The 27,419-nt window shown below is 37.6% G+C and overlaps 1 protein-coding gene across 1 annotated transcript in view; it reads right to left on the bottom strand.

The window, feature by feature from the left end:
* The window catches only part of SKAP2 (src kinase associated phosphoprotein 2), a 124,296-nt gene that overhangs the window by 47,811 nt on the left and 49,066 nt on the right, over positions 1 to 27,419 (bottom strand). The window contains exons 5-6 of the mRNA XM_067291578.1: positions 4,085 to 4,162; positions 3,265 to 3,348 (exon numbers count right to left, since the gene is read on the bottom strand). Of these exons, the coding sequence (XP_067147679.1) occupies positions 3,265 to 3,348; positions 4,085 to 4,162 (162 nt within the window). The remainder of the gene's footprint in view (positions 1 to 3,264; positions 3,349 to 4,084; positions 4,163 to 27,419) is intronic.

Here is a 27,419-nt window from a genome sequence, read left to right as displayed (position 1 = left end):
GCCAGTAGCCATTAGCCACAAATATTAAAAGGATGCTTGTAATCTCGCTCTTTCTCGCTCTTTTGCATGAACACCCCCACCCACAACAGTCTCATTTATTTTAGTTTCACAAGCTTTAGCTTGTACTGTATTTGCCTGACTAGGTCTTGTACCTCTCAATAACAGTAAGCAGGTCTAGAAAACTGGTTCTGAAACTTTTGCTTACATGTGTTTGTGAGCTTTATACACTACTATACCTGCTGTTTTCCCAAATGTAGGAAACAGAAAGTTACAAGAATTAAAAGTGTTTTGGAAAGAACAGATCTGCACAATCCAATAAAAAGGCATCCTATACCCTCAAATTTAGCAGTCAGCTACACTTACACTGATATTTAAGCATATAAATCAAATCCTGATCAACAAAATATACATTTCACCAGATACAAAATATCCTTCACAGATGAGCAGTCTACATGTCCCAGATTTAAAAGCATACCCAACACAAAGCAAACCAAGCAGGAACTTGAAATCCCTGCTACCCCTCTGCATTACATTCCACAAAACATATACACTAGCACTCAATTACTCATTAAAGTTGACACATGTAGCATAAATGTGAGCATATATGGAATCCCTCGTCTCCCTTGTCTCTTTTCAAACTGGGTTCACATTGACAAGGGGAAATTTTCCTGTTGTGCAAATCAGCTCTGGAATCTGTCAGTAACCAGGACCCAGCTGATAGAAAATGCCTGCAGACATTGCACAGACGAGGGCAGACCAACATCATTTAGACAGCTGCCATCCAAACAATTCAGGAGGTGGCAGCAATTTGCATTAAGCCATCCAAATGCACACTTCACTACTACCCTAAAGTTGCTGAGAGCACAGCTGCATTTTCTACATGGCCCAAGTTAGCTGGTACAGCATCAAAGGTCACAGCAAAAGAGAAAGGCCCCGACACTACAGCATACTACAGCAGGTACTATGGCTGGCCATAGCAGTGCGAGTGAACAGAATTCCAGGTTCTTCCAGTAAATAAATGCCAAACCTCCTTGGGATTCACTCCCCACACACCTAGTCCTTGCTGACAATCTGCAGCTAAACAGCGTAATAAACAGCAGTACCTACGTTCACAACCACCAGGGTGACAGCGCAATTTCACTACCAAACTAGTTTGCCATGGAACTAAAGCAATCAAGGGTATCCCATTTCCGGGCAATGCTGGCAATTTGCTTCTGCACTGGAATGGGTACCTTCTTGTACTATGGCATCAGAAAGCTGAGGGAAATACCTCAGATCAGTCTACAAAAAAAGGCTTTCTTCCTCATACGCGAGCTCTGGAGTAACTGTCCTGGTCATCCTAGATCTGGAAGATAACATGTTTCCATCATGCTGTGCTCATTTTTCTGCACTAACAGCATCGGACACCTGGAGGTAGGACAGAAATTCTAGTATCTGATTTGTTTGCTTCCTCCATGAGCTACTGCTCAGAGTCAATCCATGTCTGTATAATTCCCAAAAGATGCTCCATGGACTAAGTGCCTCCACCACATCATTAGGTTACAAACAGAAGGATCTTCCCCCCCAAAATCTGAAGTCTTCAAAAGCTGTAAATGTATAAGCCAAAGCATTTGTCCCTAGAGCCACAAACAAAAGACAAGCTATTCCACAGAGTAGTACAATCAGTTCCTAATAGGACACTAACTCCATGGTGCTAGGGAATGTGCTTCCACGTATTTTAAATTTCAGCATAGACATTAGAAATTACAACATAGCCTTGATAGTCAGGTTGTTACAAAAGAAAAATAAAAGTGGCAGGAAGAAGGGGAGATGGGCAGTTTCCCTGCCTTAATCCAAAAACCATAGGCTAGAAAGCATAATCATTAACACAGACAAAAGTCAAAAATATATGCAAAAACGCCATTGACTTTTTTGCAAAAAAGATTAGATGAAAAGCCAAAGAAGATTTAAAAACCCAGAACAGTCTTTTAGAACTAGCAATATAAACTTTGAACAAAAAATTAGATATTTTAAAAGTTGTAGACAATATAGAACTTAGGACTGGAAAACCATACATAAACAAACAGCATGAGATAATTTTCCAGAGAAAGAAGAAAATGACGATTGACAAGTCAGTATTATGCCACACCTCCTTAAAATTTTTGAAGAAAGATTATTTTTGAAGCTTGATCAAGCTGTAAATTTCACGGAAGCGATAAAGAAGAAAAAGGGAGCACTTAGCAGATATACTAACCAATCTCTGGAAACAGAGCACATGAGGAAACTGCAGTGAGCTGAAAACTGGGCTTAAAAGTCCAAAGTAACTGAGATATGGTAACACCTTGACTTTATTTCTACTTCATTTTTAAAGACAGGATGAGTTTAAATGAATCAGCATATCAAGGAATGAAACAAACTGTATCAAATTAAATTGGTCTCTGAATTAAGATTAATATGATAAAATTATCTGCACTAATCTCAAGTAAAGTCACACAAACATAAGCAGAAGAAAAAAGCTTAAGGTTTATCAGAAATAAATATTTTTGGAAAAAAAGACATAATTGCTCTTCTAAGAATTACTAAAAAATAATTCTGTATCACTTGTTTTACCCCTAAATATCAAATACACTTAGCATAAAATTAAAAGGATGTTTTATCTGATTGTCAGTTTTGAAAGTTCAAAGTGATATCCCAAGGTTTATCTCAGATTCTTTCTAAACTGGTCATTAGAAGTCACCTTCAGAAGCTAGCCTAAGCTAGTCTTCAGAACTGACTTTTAGCTAAACTTATTACTTCATTTATATCTTTTTCAGAACATAAACAATTTAGAGAGAAACATGGAACTCCACTATGCAGTTTTTAGACTAACATTTTCCTGGAGAGAACCACTCTTTAAAGAACTCAGAAGGAGTAATTGCTAGAAGGTGTTTTAAAATGAAAATCCCCTTTGGACAGAAAAAGCATTTGCTGTCCAGTAGATTAATTAAGCACTAGAGTACTATCAAACCTAATAGCTAGCTCTTATTGGCACACAAAGTAGCTTTACAAGTAACTTAATCTTTCTTCCTCAGTTTCCTTGCTTTTGAAAATAGGCATATCACTTACAGATACTTACACTTTTTAAAATTCAAAGCACTGTTTAAGAGCCAACAATTCTTTTAAAAGGTTCATGGCTCTCTCAAAATGACTTTAGTTTCTCAGTTTCCAACTCCACTAAAGCTTTCATATTCTTCTGTGTATTAAAAGAAGATCATTTTAATAGTTTATCATAATTATTATAATTACCTTTGTCACTTCCATAATAATAGAAGACCGTCTTACTGATAGCACACCAACGCTTTTGCCATTCAAAGCCGAGAAAACTGTGGTCTGCAATTAATATAATTTGTGTTATAACACTTTATGGCATTATTAAACACAAATGTTACCTCTTTTCAAGGGTGAGGGAAGACGGAGGAGGGAAGAGGAGACAGGAAAAGTGCTAAGGAAAGGAAACAAAATCTGGATATGAAGGAGGGGAAAAGTATGACACTGAGAAGGAAATTAAGTAAAAATTGGAGGTGAGAAAACAAGTGGAAATTTGAAATCATATAAAAAGAAAATGTGTGTGCCATTAAATACATGGAAATTATGAACAACTTCCTAAATATTTCCTAGAGTTGTTGCTGCATTAAGTGGGTATTAAGGTGACAATATAAGATTTATTGAATCAAGGTAAATATTGACTGAACTAAAGCTGAGATCAATATTTGCCCTCTTGAAGGAAAATAAATCTTGATGCTCACTGAAACATGAAGTCAACATATGGCACTTTTGCATATGTTCCTAATGTTTTCTTCAAAAATATCCAAAAGTCTCTGAATTATGGCTGACACTGGACTTTCACAGCATGATGTTTTTAGTCAATAAAGAAATAAGATTTTCTTTTAATACTACAGTAGCAACTATTTGCTGTTCTTTCTTTTGGATAATAATGTTTCAACATTTCAACTTCTATTTCATTTTATCACTCCTGTATAATGTTGTGTGTATGATTTTAAATACACACAAACTCTCCAATATATAATGTACACTAAATATTCTTCCCAAAGATAATTAAACTTACCTTTTCTGCGTTTTTCAAGGTATCCAGCCTTCAGAACAAACTGAAGATCTTGAGCTGCAATAGGAGGAAACTGATTCCCTGAAAGAAAAGTAAGTTCTGTAAAGCACTGCCTTTCAAGTAAAATACTATAAAGAGCAGCATTAATGAACTTACAGATTTTGCACTCTCAATACTCACAAGGTACTGGAAAAAATAATTCTAGTAGCTACTATTGCAGATTATTTAAAGTACAAAAACAGTCTAACAACTATGAATAACAGAGTTGTTCCTTGTGTTGCTATACCAGTTTAGTGAGGAAAAACATAGCTGTGTACCAGGCCCTGCAAGTCTCAGAAAAATAAATAAATAAATAGATAAATAAATAAATAAATAAAGCTATGGTAACTAGAAAACATTAGCTTGCATTCTGAATACGCTGCTTAAAGCAAGCTAGATAATGAAAGTAGCAACTTTCAAATGTGCAAACAAAAGCAAATTATCACAGTTCAATACAATTAAATCAGGCATCTGATTTTCAATACCAGCCTCACATAAGAATGTCTTGAAAAACTATACAAGGTGCAAAACAAATTACACTGTCTACAAAGGAGAAACCAGGTGAAGGGACGATAAAAAGTGGTGCCTGCTATTGACAGACATTGCATGATTTGCATTATGACAGAAAAGCACTGTTTAGACAAATAGGCTTTATATGGGGATACTGGATAGACCGAACACATTGCACAGAAGTCTGCAAAATGTTGATCTAAAGATACTATTTTTAGGTTTTGAAAAAGAACATGGCTGCATCTGCAAAATGACAAATATATTCCACTGCATTTTTTCCTTTTTCTCAACTGCTAATTCACAGCTAGAAACATGAGACCAACCGGCCAACCCTGCCCCAAGTTAAAATAGAAATCTAGATGGTAAAGAAATGTGTCTTCCCCTTCTGAATCCTCCCCTCCCCCGCAAAGAGATGGAATTATGATTTAAATTAAACTGCTAGTGTTAAGAACATAAGTATTTTAGATGTGCCCAACTACTAATACATATATGTGTCATATGTTTTTTCCACAAGCCAAAAAGCAGAACAAAAGCTATTCTTGTGCTGCTTCTTATTTAAGCACATTTGAGCATCACAGTGAAGTTCCCACTACTTATTATCATCAAATATTCATAAGAGTCACTGTAGGTAGGTGGCAAATTTACATGGCAGCAATTATTCATCAAAATATATGTAATCTCATTAAGTTCTACCAAGAAAAACATACAAAAGGACTGACAACAGCAGACAACCCCTGCATTAAACAAGTACTTTAAACTATCCAGAGCAGGTTAAAGATCAATTGTCCGACCTTGAACTAAAAACACTAACTCTGGAAAGTGATGCATACTTCCTAGACTTTTAGGTTGTCCCTTAAAATAGAATTTATTTTTTATTGGTGCCCAGAAATGAATTGGTTTATGGTGGTCTTTTTTAAATACAATTGTGAGAAGAAGAAGAAAATACAAAGACGTAGGTGCATACAGAGAATATTATTTAAAAAAAAAAATCTAAACGTTCTCAGAATACATTCCTTAAAAAACACGACTTGCTCTTCAGACAACAACAAATTGATGGGTTTTTGGCTACTATACAATAGTAGATAGAATTTTATATACATTGACATTTCCACCAAAACTCTTTTTTTATTTTAAGATTAGCAGTACACTAGATATTATTTCAGCTTTTATGGAATTCTTATTACTGTGTTAAAAATACAAGAGCTATTGGCTACATGCACATGCTTTTTAAAATGATGCAGCTGTTCCTCCTCACTTGGTAAGTATGCAACCACTGCACAAGGTTAAATGAGAATATAACACAAAGACACTTGCTGGCTGCTACATGGCAAGTTTAATAGTTACTTAAGAAGATGATCTAACGATGATATTATGAGCAGGGGAGGTGAAGAGTTTTTACAATTATACATGGTGTGCTGCTTTCAACTGGTCATTGGGAGGCATTAGTGTGCAACACTTCCAGCTTTACCTCATCCAGCAGGGCTCACTTTAGAACAGTGCATCCCCACAGATGGAAAAGGGGATAAAACCTAATTAAAAACAAAGAAATAAAACTGGTTCACTCTTAAATTTTTGAATATAAAAATTTTGACATCGATTGAGATCTAATTTTATGCTTTGTTCTTTGTATTTGTTTTTTGAAAAGAAAGCTTGGCAAGTGGTAATTTAGTGCCCTTAGGAACAGTCAGATCCACAGATGAGGGACATATAGTCCCAGGCAAACATACAGGGGCTCCTTAATGTTATTCTGCCTACAGGTACAACCTCATCTGAATCGACTGTTTCAGAGAGCTAGAGTCTTCAGAGAGCCGTCCCAGTTTTGCTGCTTCTGCTGAGACAAGTTGGCACAAATTTAATGATGGCATTTTCTGAAGCTGCATTTATTTTGCATAGGGCACTGAAAGCTTATGAGGAAAAGAACTTGCATGAAAAAAAAATGCAGTCTTTCACTGTTATTGTGGCACTGCAGAGAGAAATAATCTTCCCACACTCAACCTGTGGAGAAGCTAGTTTCTTCTTCTGTCACTCAAAGCAACTGAGGCAGCAACTCCATGAAACAAGATGTGGCTGGTCAGTCTCTCTGCCCAAGAAAATCTGTAAGAAGCAGAAGCAGATCACATACATATGATCAAACTTCTGTTTGAGAAGCCTGGGAACCACAAAAATGTGAGGGAACGTTAGTGGAAGGGCAGGCGAGAGGAACCAAATCTTAATATTCCAAGACATATACAGCTGTACATGAAAGGAAAAAAAGCCTGCAAGTTTGGCTAAATTCCTTCTTTCATTTCCCTGTACATCCTTGGGGGGTGGGAGAGGGCAGAATAAGTAGTATCAAAAGCATAAAGGAAAGAGAAAGAATCACCTCCCCACAGATTCTCATTAACTGCAAGTGCTGTGCACATGTGGCAGGAAGAAGGCGCACAGACCAAATCTTACCCCTGCTCTGCAACCAAAACAAGGAGGGGAAGAAAGAAGAGAGAATAAAGACTTCCTTCCAGCAACTGTCTAGGGCCAGCATGGAAGACTCTTAAATTGCATCACCTTTCTATCTTTCTTCCATTTCTTTCATTGCTTTACTCTCTAGTCCATGCTACAAACAGAAGGGATTAAAGGTGTCCTACAATCCCTAGATGTGGCAAGTCCCAACTAGAAGTTTGAAATACCTACAGCAGGTTGCTTTTTGTTGTTGTTTTTAATCAAAACATTGCCTTCCTGTTCATTTAAAATAGACCAGGTTTGCTCCAAATCTCTTAAGTAAACGTATCATTAAAGCAGTGCTTTATTACAGTAAGGCAGCATTTGTTTACATTACACTAAACACAGTAATACCACAGCTGAGATCAGAGACTCATCAGTTGATTATTATATGGGACTTCAAGTAAGACAGCTCTTTCTCCAAAGAATCTATTTAACACAGAGAAAGAGTGCAAGAAAGAAAGAATCACTTTTTTTAAATGAGGAACTGGGAAGCAAATTAAGAAACTTGAATCAAGTCACATATCCACTCAAAGGCAGGGACTGAGTTCTGAATTCCCAAACACCAGTCCAATGAGTATTGGCTCATGTCATGAATACTCTCATGCAGACCCCAAGACTTCTTAAGGACAAAGGAAATTGTTCCCTTCCCTCATGGAAGCAGGTGAAATGGTTTGGATTTCAATTTTCTCTGCTTTCACTGGAGGTTGTCCACCATGAGAGCTTCTAGTATATTAATTTGCTTGAGTGCCCAGTCAGTAGTTGTTGCTCAGACACTTACGGTCAAACTGATTACAAAATCATAAGGAAATTTCTCCCCCAAAATCAGACCAGCAGAGACCATCAGGACTAGCTAGTTATTTTGCTCCATATGGTCCATTTCCAGACACGGCTCAAGGATTTGGAAAAAAAGATGTTAACAATGTCCTTAAATCTTTCATGCTTTCTTCCTCTGAAATACTGTAGTTTTGAGGCCTTAAAACTTAAAAATATCAAAGAGTAAAGTGGAACTGTGTGTCAAGAAGTGCTCTGTGTCTTGCAGCGATGTGAGTTTACAGGTGGAGAAAGGTACAACTAATGCTCCTGTGTACCCTTCCAGATTTAATTTCTGTTATATCATTGCCTAGAAAGCAGTGGACACACCTGGAGTTGAGGATACAGGAAAATATCTTTTCCATTCTCGAGTTTCTACATCACAAATATCTTGGACATTCATCCTTACTCTTTTGACGTGAAAATCATGCCAATACTATCCAATCTTTAGGCTGATGATTAACCTGCATCTTCCAAAATACTGCTTAAATGAGGGAGGTCCATCTGCTTAATGTTAAAGGCTTTCCTCATTTCTTGACCACCCACTCACAGATGAATCTCCCAGAATAATTTCTCTTCTGATCTTGTTGGAAATTACTTTAATGTACTCCAAACTAAAATCTGTGAGCTATGCTCCACATGCCTACTCCCAGAATGATGTGTACAAAGGCGATCAAACACCAGATCAAGGTATTTATGAGGCCTAAACCTTCAAGTTTTAAAGAAAAAGTAAATTACACATATAATGCACCAGGTTCTCCCTCCCGGTTCTAGGCCCTTTTGTGCCAAGTGAGCAGCTGGCAGTTATTATAATGCTATTGCTGCCAGGCTAAAAATTCCTCCAGTGAAAAGAAAGTGGAATGTTTTCGCTCGAGCATAAAGCCAGCTTTTCCACCAACCATGCTCTGACATCAGAAAAGCAGGAACACATTATTAATGTAGTTATATTAACACACAGGTTCCACTGCACAAATCCCACAAATCCAATGCAACTTCTTGTGATTTTAGACCGCTCTACAGCTTATGGCATGTCCAGAATTTTTGCACCTTGGCAATCAGAGAGCTAAAATCTTGAGTAATGCAATTTTGCACCCTACTGCAGTAGTGAGTTGGGCCCATTATTTAAAAGCAGTTTCATCAATATCACTTTACATGATAAAACACATGAAATTTAATCATCACTCACAGCATTTTGATTTTTGGAGAACATAAAGGTGTTAAAATTTCATTCTGTTTACTCAATGAATAACACAAAACCAGGTCCTATCATTCTATACTGTATACCAATAGGAATATTTTTTATTTCTTCAGTGTGGGCTAAGGGATACATAAAGCAAGAAATAATTAGAGGTCAATGCATTCTAAAGAGGTGCTTAGCATGCTTATGGGAAGTTAAACAGGCAAAGTGGAGATAAGTGTAATTCAGTAACAGCTAAGTAGTTGATTACAGCTTGCCTTTCTAGTAGAGTACCATAGCTCTAACTATTATAATGGTAAAGACTTCTTACTCAAATAGGAATCATTCACCATCTTTCAGTCCTTGCAAAGAAAAACTGTCAAGCCAAAATACATTCATTGTATTATATGGAGAAAGAAACAGTAATTTCTATTTCTGCATCTTCCCTTAATTTAAAAAAAATTATAATCACTATTTTTGAAATTCATTTCTTCAGCTTCCTTTTTACTGCACTGAAAACCCATTTATACAAAAAGAGAAACTGAAATCTATTCCTGTTCAAATTATCAATATTAAAAAAGGAATGTATTTGGTATCATCCAGAAAACAGAGAGGAAAACTGCTAGCAATACAAAAGCATATCCAGTAGTATCTACAAAACTGGATGTTTCTCTAAAAACAAAGAGCTGCTACTATAAATACTGAAATAATACCCGTTAAAATGCAGAAATATAGGTTTTTTCCCCCGCAGGCTCAGGACTTTTATGATTTCTCTCAGGCTGGGATTCCAAAATGGCAAAGAACTTCTGACAAAGCTTGTGTCAAAGTCTTGGCAAAGAAGTCATAATGTTCAAGCAACACAAAAAGTATTTTCCTCTTCTTCTTTTCTTCCCTCCCATTCCCTTTCTCACACACTTTTTCCAAAATTCTTCATATTTCTCCATTTCATCGTGATTTGGAAATACAGCATTTATCCATTTTTAATAGCGACTACAGAGGGTTTCAATTATCTTTGTACATACCAATACAGTGTGGTCACATCTGTTGCACAACTACTATGAATCTAGGTTTAAAAAGAGGTGTTTTATTTACATACGCATACCTTTTCCCTACTTTTTTTTTTTTTTAACAGAAGATTAACATTTACTGAATTAAAAAAAAAAAGTCCCCTTTCCAAGAGTCTTCTGATTAAGGAAAAGCAATCACTAGGAAAATCATGTAAAATTTCATTAGCTTCATTAACTGTCTTAAGCACCTCCACAAAGATTACTTCAATACATTGCAGATTTAATAGCCTAATAGCTGTAAATTAATTTAACATGCAAGAATCAAAAGATAAATCTTAGAGAAAACACATTTCATTTAGGTTAACAAATATAATGGAAAATGTTTAGGTTTTGAAACATTTATTCAGAAAAGTTAGCATTCTGGTTTTTAAAGTGCGTGTTCCAGGGACTGTCTAGTTCATGAAATTTTGCTATGGAGCCATCCCCAGCATTCAGCACTGTATTTTCTAATAGTTCATACTCATAATTTCCTCAGCACAACTTGCCTTAATATATCCCTCTAAAAAGAGCCAGCAGTGTATTTTATCCAAGAATACTTAAAGCAGTGTCATCTGTTTCTAGTTATTTAGTTCTTTCTAATTTTGGATCTGGAGTTTTGGTTACAAACATTAATACTATACCCTCAGAGGCCTAAATGCTGAGTGTTTCTTCTTGACTCCTCTCTCGTAAAGAGAGAGGGATGAGGATTTCTCCTCCCTTCCTTCCTGTAAATTCAGGAGAAGGCAGTGGGCCAGGCAGCCTAAAAACCACTGCTATATATTATTTACAAAAATATTTAGATCTTTTAAGCATTCCACATGCTTGGAAAACTCTTTTAGTTGTTCTCATTTATCTCCTAATTAACTAACCATGTATTTAGACATTTTAAATCAAAAAAACTTACATCTATGACCTTTCAATCCTCATCTGTTTCGGGGGAAAAGTTTCTTCAGTAGTTGTAACATATTTCATTTGACAAAGACTTTTTGTAATTTACTGGAGTCAGCCAGTCAGACTCCATTCACCAGGGTCCACAGTCCAGTGGATTTATCCTAGATCATGCACTTCTTGTCTGAACTTAACTTTGAATTTACAAGATTTTTTATAAACCACTATTCTATTGGACTTGTGCATACTTGTGTTGGCTTTCAAACTGACTCTCAAATGCCCACTGTTATATTTTAGATAGAACTTTAATGTGCAAAGGGATTAAGGGCTTTCTCCCCTTGATCCAGGTATGACTTTCACATAGATAATTAACTGTTAAAATTTCACAAGTGACACCCACAGCACATAGCAAAAAAAATAAATAAGAAGAAAAAGTAATGTTTTCTCCTGTGAGCAGCCACCATCCCTCAGGGCGATGAAACGGGCCGTTGCATGCTGCATAAGGAGCGGCCTTCCCGCCTCTGCTGCCTCCCAGAGATTCTGAAGTAAGAAGAGAAAAAAGAAGATGCAGCAGTAAAGAAAAGGTCTCTTGTGCAAGGCCTACTGCTCCCATCACTGTAATACAAGGCATAGAAAGGTAGAGTTTTGCTTAAATCCCTCCAAGGATCATTAAAGTTTAATCGATCATTCTAGAGGGAGACAGAACACACTGCAGCTAACAGAAATGTGCATCAGTTGTAGAGACTGACAATACAAGTTTTGCCTATGTAACAAGAAGCTTAGCTTCCTACTTTGTTGTGAGAAATAAAATATGGAGGAAAACACACAGATAAAAACAATGCCTCTGCATTGCAGCTACGAGCAAGTCAAAATAGACCATCATGGATCAATTAGACGTACTGCAAATTCTCATGAAATGATGTAGGCAAGCTGAAACTCCCCAGCACCATCTCACAGACAAGCGCACACATCCAATTTTGATTATGAACCCTAAGCAAAGATTCAGAATATCTACACAGTATTTGAACCATAGAAGGTGCTGTTAGCTTATCAGAGAAAATTAAAAGGCCAGAAATAAAGAGTCTACAGCTGGAGCATGACCAGCATTATGTCAAAATGCATATGGATAGCATCTTTAACCACATTATGATTCCTGTATTCCCAGATGACTAATGGGAAGAAAGTTCTATATGTTTATCAAGCAGCAAGTTAAAAGCTAGCATTTAATATGTCCAGGTAAAAATAATTTTCAGCTTAACATCTAAAACACCTGGAAAATATAATACTACAATCCAATTTTACAACACAGTTTACTACTATTTTTAAATAACCACCTGGTAAGCATAAGAATCCCTTGGAGATAACTGCATGTCACAATACTTTAAGAAAAAGTTAAGGTAATTGGAACAAGACATTTTCTATTACTTTTCTGGGTTTGTTAGAACTTTTTCAATTAGTAGTTTTAAAAGGACTAAAATTTCCTTTTTGAATGATTGGCACATTTTGTTCAGTAAATAAGCCTAAACAGAGTCTAAACAACGACCAATATGCAAGTTAACATGAGAAAGACTGAATATGCTTTGGCAGAAAAGCTACCAAATGTCACTTCTTGCAAAGCTAAGCAGTGAATATTCAAATGATATTTTAAAATTAGTAGTAGATGTTATTTTAGTTCCAGCATCCTAGCAATCCAAATATTTATTACTCAGCAACGTACCAACAAATATACGAGAGCTTAAATTATCCAAATTTTGGTAATACCATTTGGCAAGCTAGATTTTTCACAAGTCACACATCAATTAAACAAAAAGCGTGGAATTTTCCCTCCTGTTAATTAACCATTTTCAAAATTATTTTGCCCTATACTCTCTCCTACATATGCTCCACTGATTATACCTTCTTCCCTAAATTGTTCAGTTCCTAGTTCCGGAAGCTAGCAAGCTCCCTTAAATAAATAAATAGATAGATAGATAGATAGATAAATAAATGTAGTACAGTTTGAGAAGTGCCAAATCTAGCTCAGCGGGAAAATCACCCTATGTGAATTTCAATTTGAGATGGAGATTTTCAGGTGGGAAAACATTTTAACTACTGCTCTCATCAGAAGCATAACATATTGGAAATACAACAGGCAGTACCGTAGTAAATCCAGGGAAACGAGGAACTTCTCAGACTACCACCAAACACCAGTGAAAAACAACAACATAACTCGTAGGTTGCTTTATATATGTAACTTGATTATGCCAAGTGGCAGCCCCCTCAGATTAGTTCTGTAGGCTGCAAACTTCCAACTGTTCTGACTCCGGGCCAAAGTTTTGGCCTGCTAAGCTTCTGAAAGGAAACACACGTATACACTGCGAGCATTTTAAACGCTCCAGCAGCTCGTATCCCTGACCAAAAAAAAAAAGTTTTAACATTACCGCTTGCAGCTGAAAATCTTTCGTCTGTACAGAGAAAGAGATTAGGATTTCTACAGTCACCTAGAAACAGAACCAAATTTTTAAGAGTGGCACTTGCAGGTTTCACGGAGGACAGAGGCACAGGGAAGCTCCCATTTTCATTTTCCACATTTTGTGTATTCCTGCAAACACAAAATGGTTAGAATGCACTGCCTCTTTGCCTCATTTTTGATACATTTTGTCTACTAGTGATAATTTAAGTAAAAAGCTATGCTCAGTGATCAGTGAAATATCACACTAAAAGCTCCTTGCATTTGAAAGCTAATTTGGATTCAGATGGAGGTACAACTCCACAGTGCATTCTACATGTACAGACTAGTCTTTTTAAAATAAAAACAAAAGGAAAAAAAATCTCACGTGAGCCTTTCAAGTCTTCTCACTGAGGCACACAAAACACACATCAAATACCTCTCAGTATGGAGACTTAGGAAGTTCTGGTAGTAGTCTCCCACAGCAATGACACTGCATTTACAAAATTTACAGAGAAACATAGCACAGGAAAGGTACACTTTTTTTTTTTTTTTTGAGCAAGACCTTGAGAAAACCCAAAGGTAAAAATTTCCACAGTGACCAACACAGTGTCTTATTTCAAAGTACTCTGAAAGAGGTAATGAAGATCCAACAGTTTTATGGGTGGAAAACACACATAGCTATTTTCAAACCTCCCCTCAGTAGGCAATTGTTGCTATCACAAAGATAACAAAATTCTTCTGTTTGGCTCTGATTATGCATGACCAAGCTCAAAAGAGCAAGGCAAACCCTGCAAGAAGCCAAGAGAGTACTCTTACTTTTCTTGAAAGCTCTCCAGATGTAGATTCCAGTGGCCTGTTAATTGACCTGGGAGTAGTGAGAATGATGGGAAGAACCATCCTCCAACACCCACTCCAACTCTTCTGAATGATTACACTACTACTCTCACTCCATTTGAAGTCTCCAGAAGATACCATACACTTGAAGCTGCACACAGCAAGAGAAGCTCTGGCAGAACCCAGCTACTGCCTTTGCAGAACAGCAGAGAACAAGTCAGACCAACTGCACCAATTCTCCCACTAGGTCCCAGTTTGTCACAACTAGTCACTTGAAGCATCCTCTTTAATTTAAGAGGTCTTTCCGAGTGATACCAGGTTACAGCATGGACCTGCTTTTTCACATGTGACTATCATCCTTCTCAGATGACTAACTAGCTCTTACTGTTTTTAGTACTAGAATAGGAATACTTGAACTCATTTTTTTTGTAATTAACAATAATTATATTCATTTTTATTCAGAAAAATTCTCTTGACAACATCTGAATCTCTCAAGACAATACCCACGTTAAAATCTTCTTCAGATATCGTCTATGGGATTGAAATCCAAAAGTGAAAGAGGATCACTTATACAGTATCTATTTTCTTCACTGAAAAAACAGATTTAACTTGCTTGATGTCAGGTTATCTTTGCCTATGGTAGAAGCATACGGGTTTTCATATCTTCAGTATCTACAATAGGAAATCCCAAAGTGTTAAAGTATTGAAAGTTCACAAACCAGAATTACCACCATACTCTGCAATGGGGGGTCACAATTTGGGAAAAGAGAACTGAAAGAAGAGTTATGGCTGAGTTGTCTTGTGCCATGTTTGCTTAAGATTAGAAGGAAGACATATTGAGAGAAACACGAACTTTTTACAACTTGAATTTCTACAACAAGGAAATTGCTAAATAAACGTCAGTGGGTTTTTTCTGAACTCAATGAGCATTTCCTTTCTCTTCAGCCTTTTATCCCATGTCCCTTAAATCTCACACCATCTGCAATTTTCCTTAAGTCTACTTCTACACATAAACCTAACTTCAGAATTAAAAAGACAAACTTCACAGTGAATGAACCACTGGTCAATCTTAAACTGCAGTTTAGTAATAGGATGATGCTCTGTTGATATAGGTGGGACAAGGCTTGTAAGAAAAGTAATAACTTTATCAGATAACTATTAACACCGGAAAAAGCCAGACAAGCCTGTGGATATATAGGCCAAAGAATTCACGCATCAAGAAATTCTTCTATTTTTTTCAGCTTATATCAGCTGGTTAGCACACATACACTCCTTTGTGAAGGAATGAAGCTACAGAACACGCACAGCATCACTCAAAAGCTGCACTAAAAACAAAGAATTCAAACCCACAATCATTTTTAAAAAATCATGCACAGTATTTCCTTCCAATTTAAAAATTTTTGATTCAATTCCCTTTAAAAGTGCACAAAAATATCGTCAGAGCTATAAACTGATATTGCCAAATTTCAGCCGAGCAAATTTTAAAGCTGATCTATGAACACCAAAAAAGAAAACAGGACTTTTAATGGAAATGCTGACATAAACTTCACTATGGCAATGCTGACGGTGCTGCTATAATAAATCTGTCTGTTTCTATAATGCCTATGACAATGCCATTAATATGAATGATGTACACTTCACATCGCATACTCCATAGCAACTGCACAAGTTATGTCATCTTCACCCTAAGTAACAAATCAGTAATCAATATTTGTAAAAGCAGACTAATCCTTTGTAAAATCACTGGTTTAGTGATTGAAGAGTTTGCTCAATTTACACAGTTAATCCCTCTTCATCTGCTTGAGCCCTCTATTCCAGCCACTTACAGTGGTAGTTATAGCAGATTAATACATCCCCCCATGCTAAACGTGTCTTGACAACTGACCCAGCATATTGCTGTCAGGGTAACCTTTACAAACACTGAGCTTTTCCTACCAAGCCTGAAGGCAACATTTAGAAGTCAAAAGTTTACAAATAGTCTCAGAGATGTCATCACACATGTTATCACAGTTCCATTTAATTATTTCTTAGAGACAGTATCTACTGTCATATTTTATAGCCCCCAAAATTACCCATCTAGCTTTCTGATTCATGAAGTTAAAAATTATTATAATGAAGTCACACAAAGAATTTTTAGAGCAAAAATTTTCCATGAAAAGAGAAAAAATAGCAAAGTTGTAGCATATTGTTAAGTGAAAGAGTGAGATGGCCATTTGAGTAAATACAAGTAAGCTTAGTATCACTAAATTAAGATTCTATGAAAGCTTTCAAATCTATGAAGTCATTTATGCTTAATTTGCCATTATATACCTCAGTGAAAGTTATATTATGCAACTAAAATGACAATTTAAAGGAGGAAATCTGAAAATATTTTTATGTGTACAAATCTAAGAACTCATATTTCAGGACAAATAAAGTAGAAATCCTTAAAAAGTTAATTTGCATGATTAATTATGTCATAGTTCTTATGGTTGGTGGTAATATTTCAAAGAAGCTGATACCCTATTATCTGCATAGAACATAATAACTTCAATATCCATACAAAATTAAAGTTTCAGTGTTAGAATAGCACAACTGCCTGATTTCTAACTTATCATAACAAGAATTTCTTGATCCACGGAAAGATAGTGTAACAAATGGTGACAAAATCCAGGATTTCATTTTACTTTTCTGTAAAATGGAAAAAGCCAAAGAAACATTAAGAAAGAAGTGAGAGAAACTGATGTTCAGAACAGAAACTGAAACATGCTGCTTTGGCTTATGCATTAATTACTGGTCTACAACGCCTAATCTATCCAGCTGGCTTTAGAGATGCAATTAGATTCAGGGGTACACTTAAACACAACTGGCAGAGCAGGCAACGCAGGCTTAATTACCAGGTACAGTCACTGCATACATCAAAAATTTGATCTGCTTGATTTATAATTTGAAATAGATCCATAGAAAGAATCTATATTTGGGGCACTAACTTAAAGGGGCAATGAAGAACTTCAACACTTAAAGTCATTAAAACAGAGATCAAAAGAGGGCTTTATATTCTGTTTGTTTCACTATTGAGTTCTTGCCAATCTTAAAAATCAAAACACATCACTGAAGACGTGCTACAAATGTTGAACAATCTAAGGTTTATCATTTAGTTACAAAAGACAAAGGTGTCACTGTTGAACAATACCATTTAAAGGGTGACAGAGGTGAGCTGCAGCACAAAACAAGTCGGCACACACCAAGAAAAAAAGATACACCAGTCTTCTGACTTTCTCTTCCCCCTTAAGAAGCCACTAGCCTTCTAAAACCAGTAACTTGATTCACCACCTGTGTCACCTGTGTGGTGACACGGCTTCAGGGGCAAATACTGAACCTCATGTCTGTGTTACTTGGGATGTCCTTTTAAAGTCAACTAGAGCAACAGAAGATGTAGGGAAGAAAACATCTCATAGTATTATCAACACAGTACATGATCCCACATCTCCAAGTGAATCAGTGCAGCACATAAAACATTTTCTCTACAAGTTCTGGAGGAGTTTTAGCCAATCAGAAACTCAAATTCAGAGCAGTTGTTTTTTTTTTTTTTTTTTTTTTTGAAATGAGCACTCCTGGATCTTCACTCAATGGGAGTCACCAAGAAAAGACAAAACCTGAATTTCATTGGTTAAAAGCAACTTTAATAAAAATGATTTAACCCTATTAGGAGAAACAGCATTTTGTAGATATGTGAAGGATTATAAATTGCATAGTGGTTCAAAATGATGAATATTTCTTCTCTTGTTCAGATGTTCATAAATTGAAGTTCACTGAGAAGAGCTAGAAGCTATTGCATAAAATACAGAGAAAAGATTTCTGTTATAAGGAATTGAATGTGGCCTACAAATTTGAAAACTTTGGTTAAAAAAAAAAAAACTTAGAGGGGACTTCAGCACGACAGTAATGTTACAGCTCAAATGTTGCTTCAGCATTCAGCTGGATTCTGAAAAGAGTTTCTAATCATCTCAAATTTGCAATAAACCTCAAGCAATCAGTGGAGAGAGTAAGCATGACAAAGATACCTATCACAGCTGATGTGATCATGTTTAACATCTTGGACACTGCCTTTAAGATCAAGTAAGGGGGCTGCACTTTACCCTATTGACAATTTTACTAGCTGACTGTTGTTGGAAAAGCCTAACTGTACTTAGGCTTGACTGACTGGTGAAAGGAGAGTGAAGCCACCATTCAGAGGGTTTTCCTGAAATTTTCCACAGGCGCAGCTACATAGCTAACATCTACAGAGCCATTTAGCCACAAATTATGACAACTTTTTTTTTTTTTTAAGTTACTTAGTGTTTTAGAGTCCTCAGTTTCTGAGATTTAATCTGATACCCCTTACTCTTCTCTACTCTTAAGCATTGTCTTATGAACCATTCAGTTTTAACAACCAGCAGTAGAGGCTACTAAACGATATGAGTGCCAAAAAGAACAAACAAGTAAACATATACCACACAGAAAGCCTGCTGCTGCAGCAAAATCTTAAAATATTTTAGAGATCCATGAAGTCTGTCCTACTGCCATGCAGTGAAACAGCCTGAAATTTGGTCAGGAAAATGTTTGGGGAGCCAAACTAACAGTTGGCACCACCAGGGAAAGACAGAGCAAGGCCAGACGTATGATTTGCAGCTCCCCAAGGTGCCAACAGGATGCACATTACTTCTGCCTCCAAATCTGTGGCGAAGGGCTCAATGAGTATCAGGATAGCCAATGAGTTGCAAGTCTCTGCAAGGCACAGCCAAGCAGCTGTTAGCATTGCTTGTGCTGAAGGCCAGGCCGCAAAAACGGGAGAAAAAGGAAAACTATCTGGAGCTATCAGACCGCAGGTGGAGAAGCAATGGCAAGACTGACAGGCCAGAACGTTGAAATCCTGAGGCAATTTCTGAGAAGGTAGCAACAATCACAAAATATTGCCTTAGGTGCCTGTTAACTCTTTAATACAAATTGATCCTGTGGACTCCTCCAGTACTCCTTAGCTGGAACTTTGGCCATTATGGAATAAAGACTAAGACATTATAGGGTTATCATTGGTTTAACAAGACCTTTACAGCACCTGACAGGCAATTAAGTCTTCAGTTTAGCTCTAAAATATTTACTGTGAACCTCTAGCTGCATATAAAGACATCTCTGAGCACAACAGAATTCCAGTTACAACTAGTAATGCCTCTTTTAGGATTTAAAAAAAAAAACTTTTAGAGAGGTAGTATAGAAGATGCATGAATTATTTTAAGTCTTACATATGATTAGAGACATTCCCCAAAAAGTTTTGAACAATATATATTTTCCCCAAGAGTGCTGCTGCATGATGTACTTTTACCGACATTTTGAAGCACAGCTTTATGCATTTTAAATATTCTAAGTCATCAGCATAATCCAATTTCCCTTGTTCAGTTTGTCATTTCATCAGCATAAAAGAAGAATGAACTACTTGGCTCTCACACATCCAACAGAAATAAACATACATACATGATGAGTAACACATTCCATATTCTATATAAAGGTTCCTATCATGCACAAACAAGAGTGAAAAAGATGTACTTCAAGAAAAATTCTGTGTGGAGAAGGATCAGGGCTGATTAGGTACAGGGCAAAAAATATACATGGCAGTTGTCAACACTACTGTCATGTATAGAAAGGAAAACTAAGAGCCCATTTGTTACTCTAAGTTGGAGAGGTCACTAATGTTATCTTGCACATGATGATTTGATGCACTACGTATGATTAATGCTTGTTTAAAGGACACTGCCAAGGTCTGTAGGTCAGACTATGACCTTCCTTTTTTTTTTCTCCAGATACCTATAAGCAGATTATTAATAATTCTGTAAGTTCCTTCCTCCCTCTTAAGAATATTTCAATACTTTCCTTCTACTAAAACAAGAAGTCCAACAGTAGAATTTGGCAAATAGCAGGAAAGAAATTCCAGCAAAGAAGCAAATGCTTCAGAAACATACTTCTCATGTAATAAGTTATTTTGAATGGTTGGTTCAGCTGTGACTATTACAAGCAAAACACTCTTCATTCTAATTGCACAGGTTCTCACAACCTCACATATGTATGTATCTTAATGCTTTGGGATAAAATTTCAAAGTGCTTCCTCAAAGTCACTTTGAGATGCTTCAAAATTTGAAAGACAAATGCAAAGTGAATCCATTTATTTTTTCTAAAGAACTGAAAAGCCAGTCTTGTTCAACTTCTTCATCAACGACCTGGATGAAGGGACAGAGTGCACCCTCAGCAAGTTTGCTGATGATACAAGACTGGGAGGAGTGGCGGATACACCAGAGGGCTGTGCTGCCATTCAGAGAGACCTGGACAGGCTGGAGAGCTGGGCGGAGAGGAACCTCATGAAGTTCAACAAAGGCAAGTGCAGGGTCCTGCACCTAGGGAGGAATAACCCCATGCACCAGTACAGGTTGGGGGTTGACCTGCTGGAAAGCAGCTCTGCGGAGAAGGACCTGGGAGTGCTGGTGGACACCAAGTTAAGCATGAGGCAGCAATGTGCCCTTGTGGCCAAGAAGGCCAATGGTATCCTGGGTTCCTGCATCAGGAAGAGTGTTGCCAGCAGGTCGAGGGAGGTGATCTCCCCCCTCTCCTCAGCCCTGGTGAGGCCACATCTGGAGTACTGCGTCCAGTTCTGGGCTCCCCAGTATAAGAGGGATGTGGCACTACTGGACAGTCCAGCGAAGGGCTACAAAGATGATTAGGGGACTGGAGCATCTCTCTCATGAGGAAAGACAGAGAGCTGGGCCTGTTTAGCTTGGAGAAGAGAAGGCTGAGAGGAGATCTTATCAACGTGTACAAGTATCTGAAGGGAGGGTGTCAAGAGGATGGGACCAGACTCTTTTCAGTGGTGCCCAGCGACAGGACGCGAGGCAATGGGCACAAACTGAAACACAGACAATTCCATCTGAACATGAGGAAAAACTTCTTCGCTGTGAGGGTGACAGAGCACTGGCACAGGTTGCCCAGAGAGGTTGTGGAGTCTCCTTCTCTGGAGATATTCAAAAGCCACCTGGATGCAATCCTGTGCAAGGTGCTCTAGGTGACCCCTGCTTGAGCAGGGGGGTTGGACTAGATAATCTCCAGAGGTCCCTTCTAACCTCAACCATTCTGTGATTCTGTGAAAATATAAATTAAATTAAAATTAAATTAAATCTCACTAAGATGTTGCATCTGTACAAAGTTCCTCATTGTGTTTTCCTGTCTCTGGCTAGACTTTTAGTTCTCTTTATCCCCAATCCAGAGCTAAGGAGATGTATGTCTTTCAGCTTGTGTGGAGAACAAATCTATTTTTGTCATTTAATTTTCCTATATTTTTAAATAATTTTAAAACATAAGCTGAGACATTAAGAGACTTTACAATAAAAATGCTATAGAAAAAAGGAAGTGCCAAACTCCTGTGACCGGCCAGCTTGTCACAAATCTTCAGGAACTATTTTCTGGATCATACTTGGAAACTTCAAGCTTATATCAGACATGGAGGCATATAATTTTCTGCCTGCAGATGTGGGAATGGCTATTTGTTATCTATGCCAAAATTGCCTTCAAATGAGAAATAAGTGCTAACAAAATCTTTTTTTTTAAAAAAAAAAGCATGCCTACTAATAATATTTAGATTTTTCAAAAATTAGAGGACAACAAAATTGCTTTTAAACAGAAATTTTTTCAATAACTTTACAGCAGCTCCAAGAGTAAAAGACTTTTATGCATCCTTATTAGATGGTACTTGCTTCAGATTTAAAAAAGCAATTTTGTTGTTGTGTTTTTCCTTTATTGCTATACTTTTAAATGTTTAATAGCAGACTGATATTTACATTGTCCATGTATTCTTCTGCTTTTCCACAGGGTAGCAGTGTGCTTCTGAACAAGGCCACCACTGTGGGAATATGAATGAGTACACAAAATCCCTGCAGAAAGCAGCTGTTCCCTCTTGTACATATGCAAATGTAAGAAGGCTAAATAATGAGGGCAGCTTTATGTCACAAAAGCAGAGAACAACAGAGATGAAGTGGACTACAACATAGTTTTTGTAGGAAGCAGTGAACTAAAGTCTACAAAAAAAGATACGAATTGTTCTTAATATTCTCAGTCGTGAGAATCATGCTGCTGAGGAAAATACTGATTCATTTTTGCAAAATTCATCCTGCAGGTTATTAAAAAAAATCTAAAAAAAAGACAGACCCAGAGGCCTTTTTTTTCCTAAGACAGTGAGTTTATTCAAAAAAAATTATCATGTAATTAAGACAGAAGTCTGGACATTTTTTTCCCAATACAATCAGTCTTACATATGACCTTGGACAAGTCATTGAATCTAACTCAGTTTTCCTGTCCATAAAATGGAGATAATACCTCTGCCCTGGGCTACTGGAAAGCTAAATTCATCGTCCATAAACGTGATTTGAAATAGCAAGGTGAAAGGGCTTTATCAGTGTTACATACTGCTGCATTTTTCATTGCTTTTAATAAGTTTAATGAAACCATGTAAATTTTGAATGACAACATTAAGCAGATTTTCAGGCCAGCTCTTGCTAGAAGTAAAAGGCATTACTGATTTCTTTAGTTGTCAGAGCTCAAATCGGGGTCATCTCATGGCTGAGTCAGAACATTGCTATGTGAAGTACTATGAAGAGTCTTCCAGATGTCAGTTGTTCTAACAGGGGACCGTTTATTTGATATCGGAGTAAGCAGTTGCCTCAGTGACAGAGTAGGAAGAAGAAATGCTAGAAAAGGAAAAGAAAAAGTGTTTCACATTTGCTTATTTGATAAGCAACAAGCAACACTAACATTTTTCAAAGCTTATGACTGGAATTCACTGGTTAAGTTTACTACAAATCATGCTACTATAAATCATGCGTCTCACCAGCAAGTGTCACAGATGACAAGATGAACTAATATATCAAACCAAAAATACACAAGCCACAGACTAAACTGCATAATTTCCCATAATGATCAGCTATACTCCTTTATCATAAAAAACCTGCCACCATAAGCCCAATTTTTTTTGGTAATAATACATGTGCCTTGAATTCACCATCTCATAAGGAAAGTCCTTTGGCAATACATGTTCTGCAGCAATGTGGGTGTCGCATGTCTATCTCACCTAAGTGGTACAAGCTTAGGGCCACCACAGCTGCTGCAAACAAACTGATCTCATCTTTTAACCTGCAGAGTGCAGCAGCAGAAATAGTTATACATAACAAAGATACTGTTTTAGTTTGCATGCTCTTCCTGACATGCTCTACAGACATGACATACATTTAAAAAAAAAAAAAGAGATAAATCTAGACCAAAATAATTTGTCCACTATCCTCAAATGTCACTTACGGAGAATACGCTTGTCATTGAACAAGTACGTGAGCAACGTAAGACTAAAAACTTTACAATTTGTAATCTCCTGCATTATTTCTTTTACAGGGTTATTCAACAAACCAGTTTGGAAGAAAAAATAGTTAAGCTTTTTCCTGTCATTGAGTTTCATGTTTGTACTGATCTTTAGTAGAGTTGACAGATCTGTGACTTTGAACAGTGGAGTACAGTTTCAGCAGTCACCTACCACCTTACTGCTTTTGGTGGTAAACTATGAGATTTCTGTACATGTGGCAAGCTAAGCTGAGCAGATCCCCCAACCCCGAACTCTAGTAGCTACTACACTCAGATAAAATCAGCTCTATACCACAAATACAATGAGGACATTTTGGATGCTGTGGCTGACTTGCTGCATATAGCATACAGTAAACTGAGTACAGGAGCTGTCAATGTCTGAAGGGCTGCTTTAACGATCAAGTATACCAACAGATGCAGGAAAACCAGACTGCTAAAGCACTGAAAACTACAATACAAAAAGCAGACTTCCTTCTCCAACAGATAGTCTTAGAATAGAAGAAAGCAGAAAATAAGCAAGAGATTGTGAAAGCTTGTGAAAACAAGAGCATTCCCACACGTTTCTGCAGTGGATTCTCGTAAATACTGCACACATTTTTTAATACATTTGTGTGGCTAACTTTCTCAGGCAACTAATTCAAAGTTTTCACCTCACCTGGGAATGAAATATGTGGAAGTATTGTAAAGAGATGCCTTGGAAAACTTGGGGAAAGAGGAGGCTTCCCCCTACCCCCTCCTTGAGACATGAGAGAATTTCTGATGACTGAGCAACAGGGAGAACAGCCAGAAACAGGCTCTCCTTTGCCTGCCTAACTTCCATAACCCGCTTCTCCTCATTTCCTGATCCTGCGCTAGCCCTCAAGGTGGAAAACAGCAGTAAGTTGTGAGGCCAGCTTGTGAGAGCAGACAAGGGTCATGGGAACCTGCCTTGAAGTCCAAAGCTAGGAACTGGGCCTGGCAGTGCTGTAAAACACAAAAGCAGGGCAATACGAAAGAAGCAGGAAGATCTCTGGCCATCAGAGGTGGAAGAAAGCACATGTGACAAAAATTAATTTCAAGAAACCAATTTCCGTCATAATATTTACGGTATAAATGCAAATTGCCAAAACAACTCTATCTTCCGATCGTAAATCCAAATAGATAACATGTAACCTTCAAACCAGAAAATAACTCTTCTAACAGCTTCAAAGCCACCAAACCTAGGATTCTCTAGTTAGAGCCTAACTTGACCATTTCCCTGTCCAAAACCACGCTTGAATATCAATCAACACCACATCAAGAGTGGGCTCTTCAGACCCAACCTCTCTCTCACAAGTGTAAATCTCAAGTACAGTTTAGACAGGTACTTCCACTCCTATGATAGGAGAGGAGGGTTTTCTAGACACAGCTGTAGATGGGACGAGTTACCCTTTATCCCTGGTTTACAGAGACACACTTCAGTTTACTCCCATAAACACCTGGATTTGCAAAATAGAGATCTAAGGAAAGTACAGTAAGTTTCTTGCACAGGATCTAGAAGAAAAATGTTCTTGCATGAAATCACCCTCCCCACCTCCATCCTTTCTACTCCAACCATTGTGTTTTCTTCACACTAGAGCTTATCTCTGGAAACCTCCTTTCTTCTGCACCAAGTCCTACAGTCTTATTCCCTCAAAGCATTTCCTGTGCCCAGTACTTTTTTTCTAGGCTGCTTCCTACTTCTCAAGTCTCTCATCACTTCTGTTTCTTCTTTATCTTTTCTTTCTCCATATTCCTAGTTCCAGCTCCCTAAAATCCTGCTCTATTTAATTGCCTCCTCCATTTATGAACAACTAACCTCTCTACATTGCCCAGACCACCTTGTGCACCCATCTTACTCACTGGCACTTATCCACATCAGGAAATCCTTAGCCAAGTGAGCTGTTTATCTATTCCTACATATCCCCAGTCTCTTGCCACAGTCCTCGTAACTGGGTGAGCGTGCCCACATCCACTGTGCACAGGTCCTGTTGCCAGCTAGACTCACAGAAACAGAATTCCCCAACCATCTGCCCAGGAGGGCTAAGGCAAAGGGGTCGCACAGGTGTCTGGGACTGAGCTGTAAGACAGGTCAGCTGCTTTGGGGAAGCCACATCCAGCCCATCAATCAGGAGTCACCTCTCCCCTAAGTTATGGCATTCCAGGGAATGACATAAACAAGAAGACATTTGTTAGCTTTAACCTCTCCCTTCAATGCTCACTTTGATCAGGTTTGAACATCTTATTAGAAGTGCAACAGAAAGTATCCTATTACTTTTCTATTTTTAATCTCCTTTTCTCCATTGTGGTCTTAGTCTTTAGTATCATATCCTACCACAGGTACAGTTTGCTACCATTAAAAACAGAAATGCTTCAGCTCCCAGAGCACATTTAGCAAAAAAAAAAAAAAAAAAAAACACTCCTTCTACGCCAGCAGGAGCCAGTGGGAGGGCATTCCATGCCAATCAACAGAAAGATCAGAAAACCAGGCCTGAAAGAGATCTCAGTGAAGTCTTATTTCACACACCTGCTCCTATCCCCCAAATCAGTGCTGGGTTTACCTAAAATACATATCTGGCATAAGTTTAGTAACTGCTTCATGAACAGTGCAGCTACCTATGCAGAAGCAGTGCAGTATGAGTACAGTAACTTTATCAGCCACCCTCCTATGATTTTGAAACAAACTTCAGATATACCTGCACCAGCACCCAATGCCAGACAAAAGCTCCATTCTCAAAAGCAGTAACTCCAGATCTGTGCAGCTACCATGCCCATGCTAACTGGCCCCACATCACAGGATGGCTACTTAGCCCAGGAACAGTGCTGCAATGATAGGGTCCACTACTTCTACTTCCAAGACTAATACTATGAACACTGCTTTATGAGTATTCAGGCACTATGCTGGATTGTACAGTATGTGCACACCTGCCTTTGCAGAGTACCTACCACAACAGGACCCTATTTTTGATTGCAGCCTTTGAGCACTAGAATGATGACAGTGGTAAAAATAAGAAACAAAGTGCCTGACAGAGCTTGTATTAACAGATCTGGAAAGCTCTGTATAGAACAGGCTCTCCTCAGAGCATATATTCCCTTGCCACAGTTATCCTCAAAACTCTTGGGACCAATACTGATATGAAAGTATTTCATAACTAAGAGGCCTTCAGACAGCTATAACCAACTTTCACATTTATTTATTATAATATCATCTGCTGCATTCATAGCATGTATTTTATCAGCTTGCCTCTATGAAACAGTCCGCCGCACAAAAGCATGGCTGAAATACAGAGCAAAGAGCCATTGTAATAAATGTAATTAGTACTGTAGCAATACCATATGTACTAACTGTACTTCACTATGAAAGCTTACACAGATCACTGCAACATAAAAAGTCCATTAAAATAATGTTAATTGTATTTATTAGCACTGTATTTCATAAGATAACTACAGCTGTTGCCTCTACTCTGTTAACACAAAAAAGGAGGACATGGATGTCTGTATTTTACAGAAACCCTTTACAGAAACCCTTGCCATTCAGCACTGTCTAAAACAAAGGAGAAGCTGCAAAAATAAAACTTCAGTCCATTTAAGATAAATGTACTCATAGCAATCAATATAATCCCCAAATGCAAAAATCACATACAAGGTTGATGCATGAAAAGCGTGAACACCTTTCTTTCTCTACAAGCAAAATCCATGTGATTTTGAATTGCAAAGTAATTTAAA

This window comes from Apteryx mantelli, chromosome 2 (assembly GCF_036417845.1).
Source record: "Apteryx mantelli isolate bAptMan1 chromosome 2, bAptMan1.hap1, whole genome shotgun sequence".
Classification (NCBI taxonomy): domain Eukaryota; kingdom Metazoa; phylum Chordata; class Aves; order Apterygiformes; family Apterygidae; genus Apteryx; species Apteryx mantelli.
This window is presented reverse-complemented; position numbering and strand designations above follow the sequence as displayed.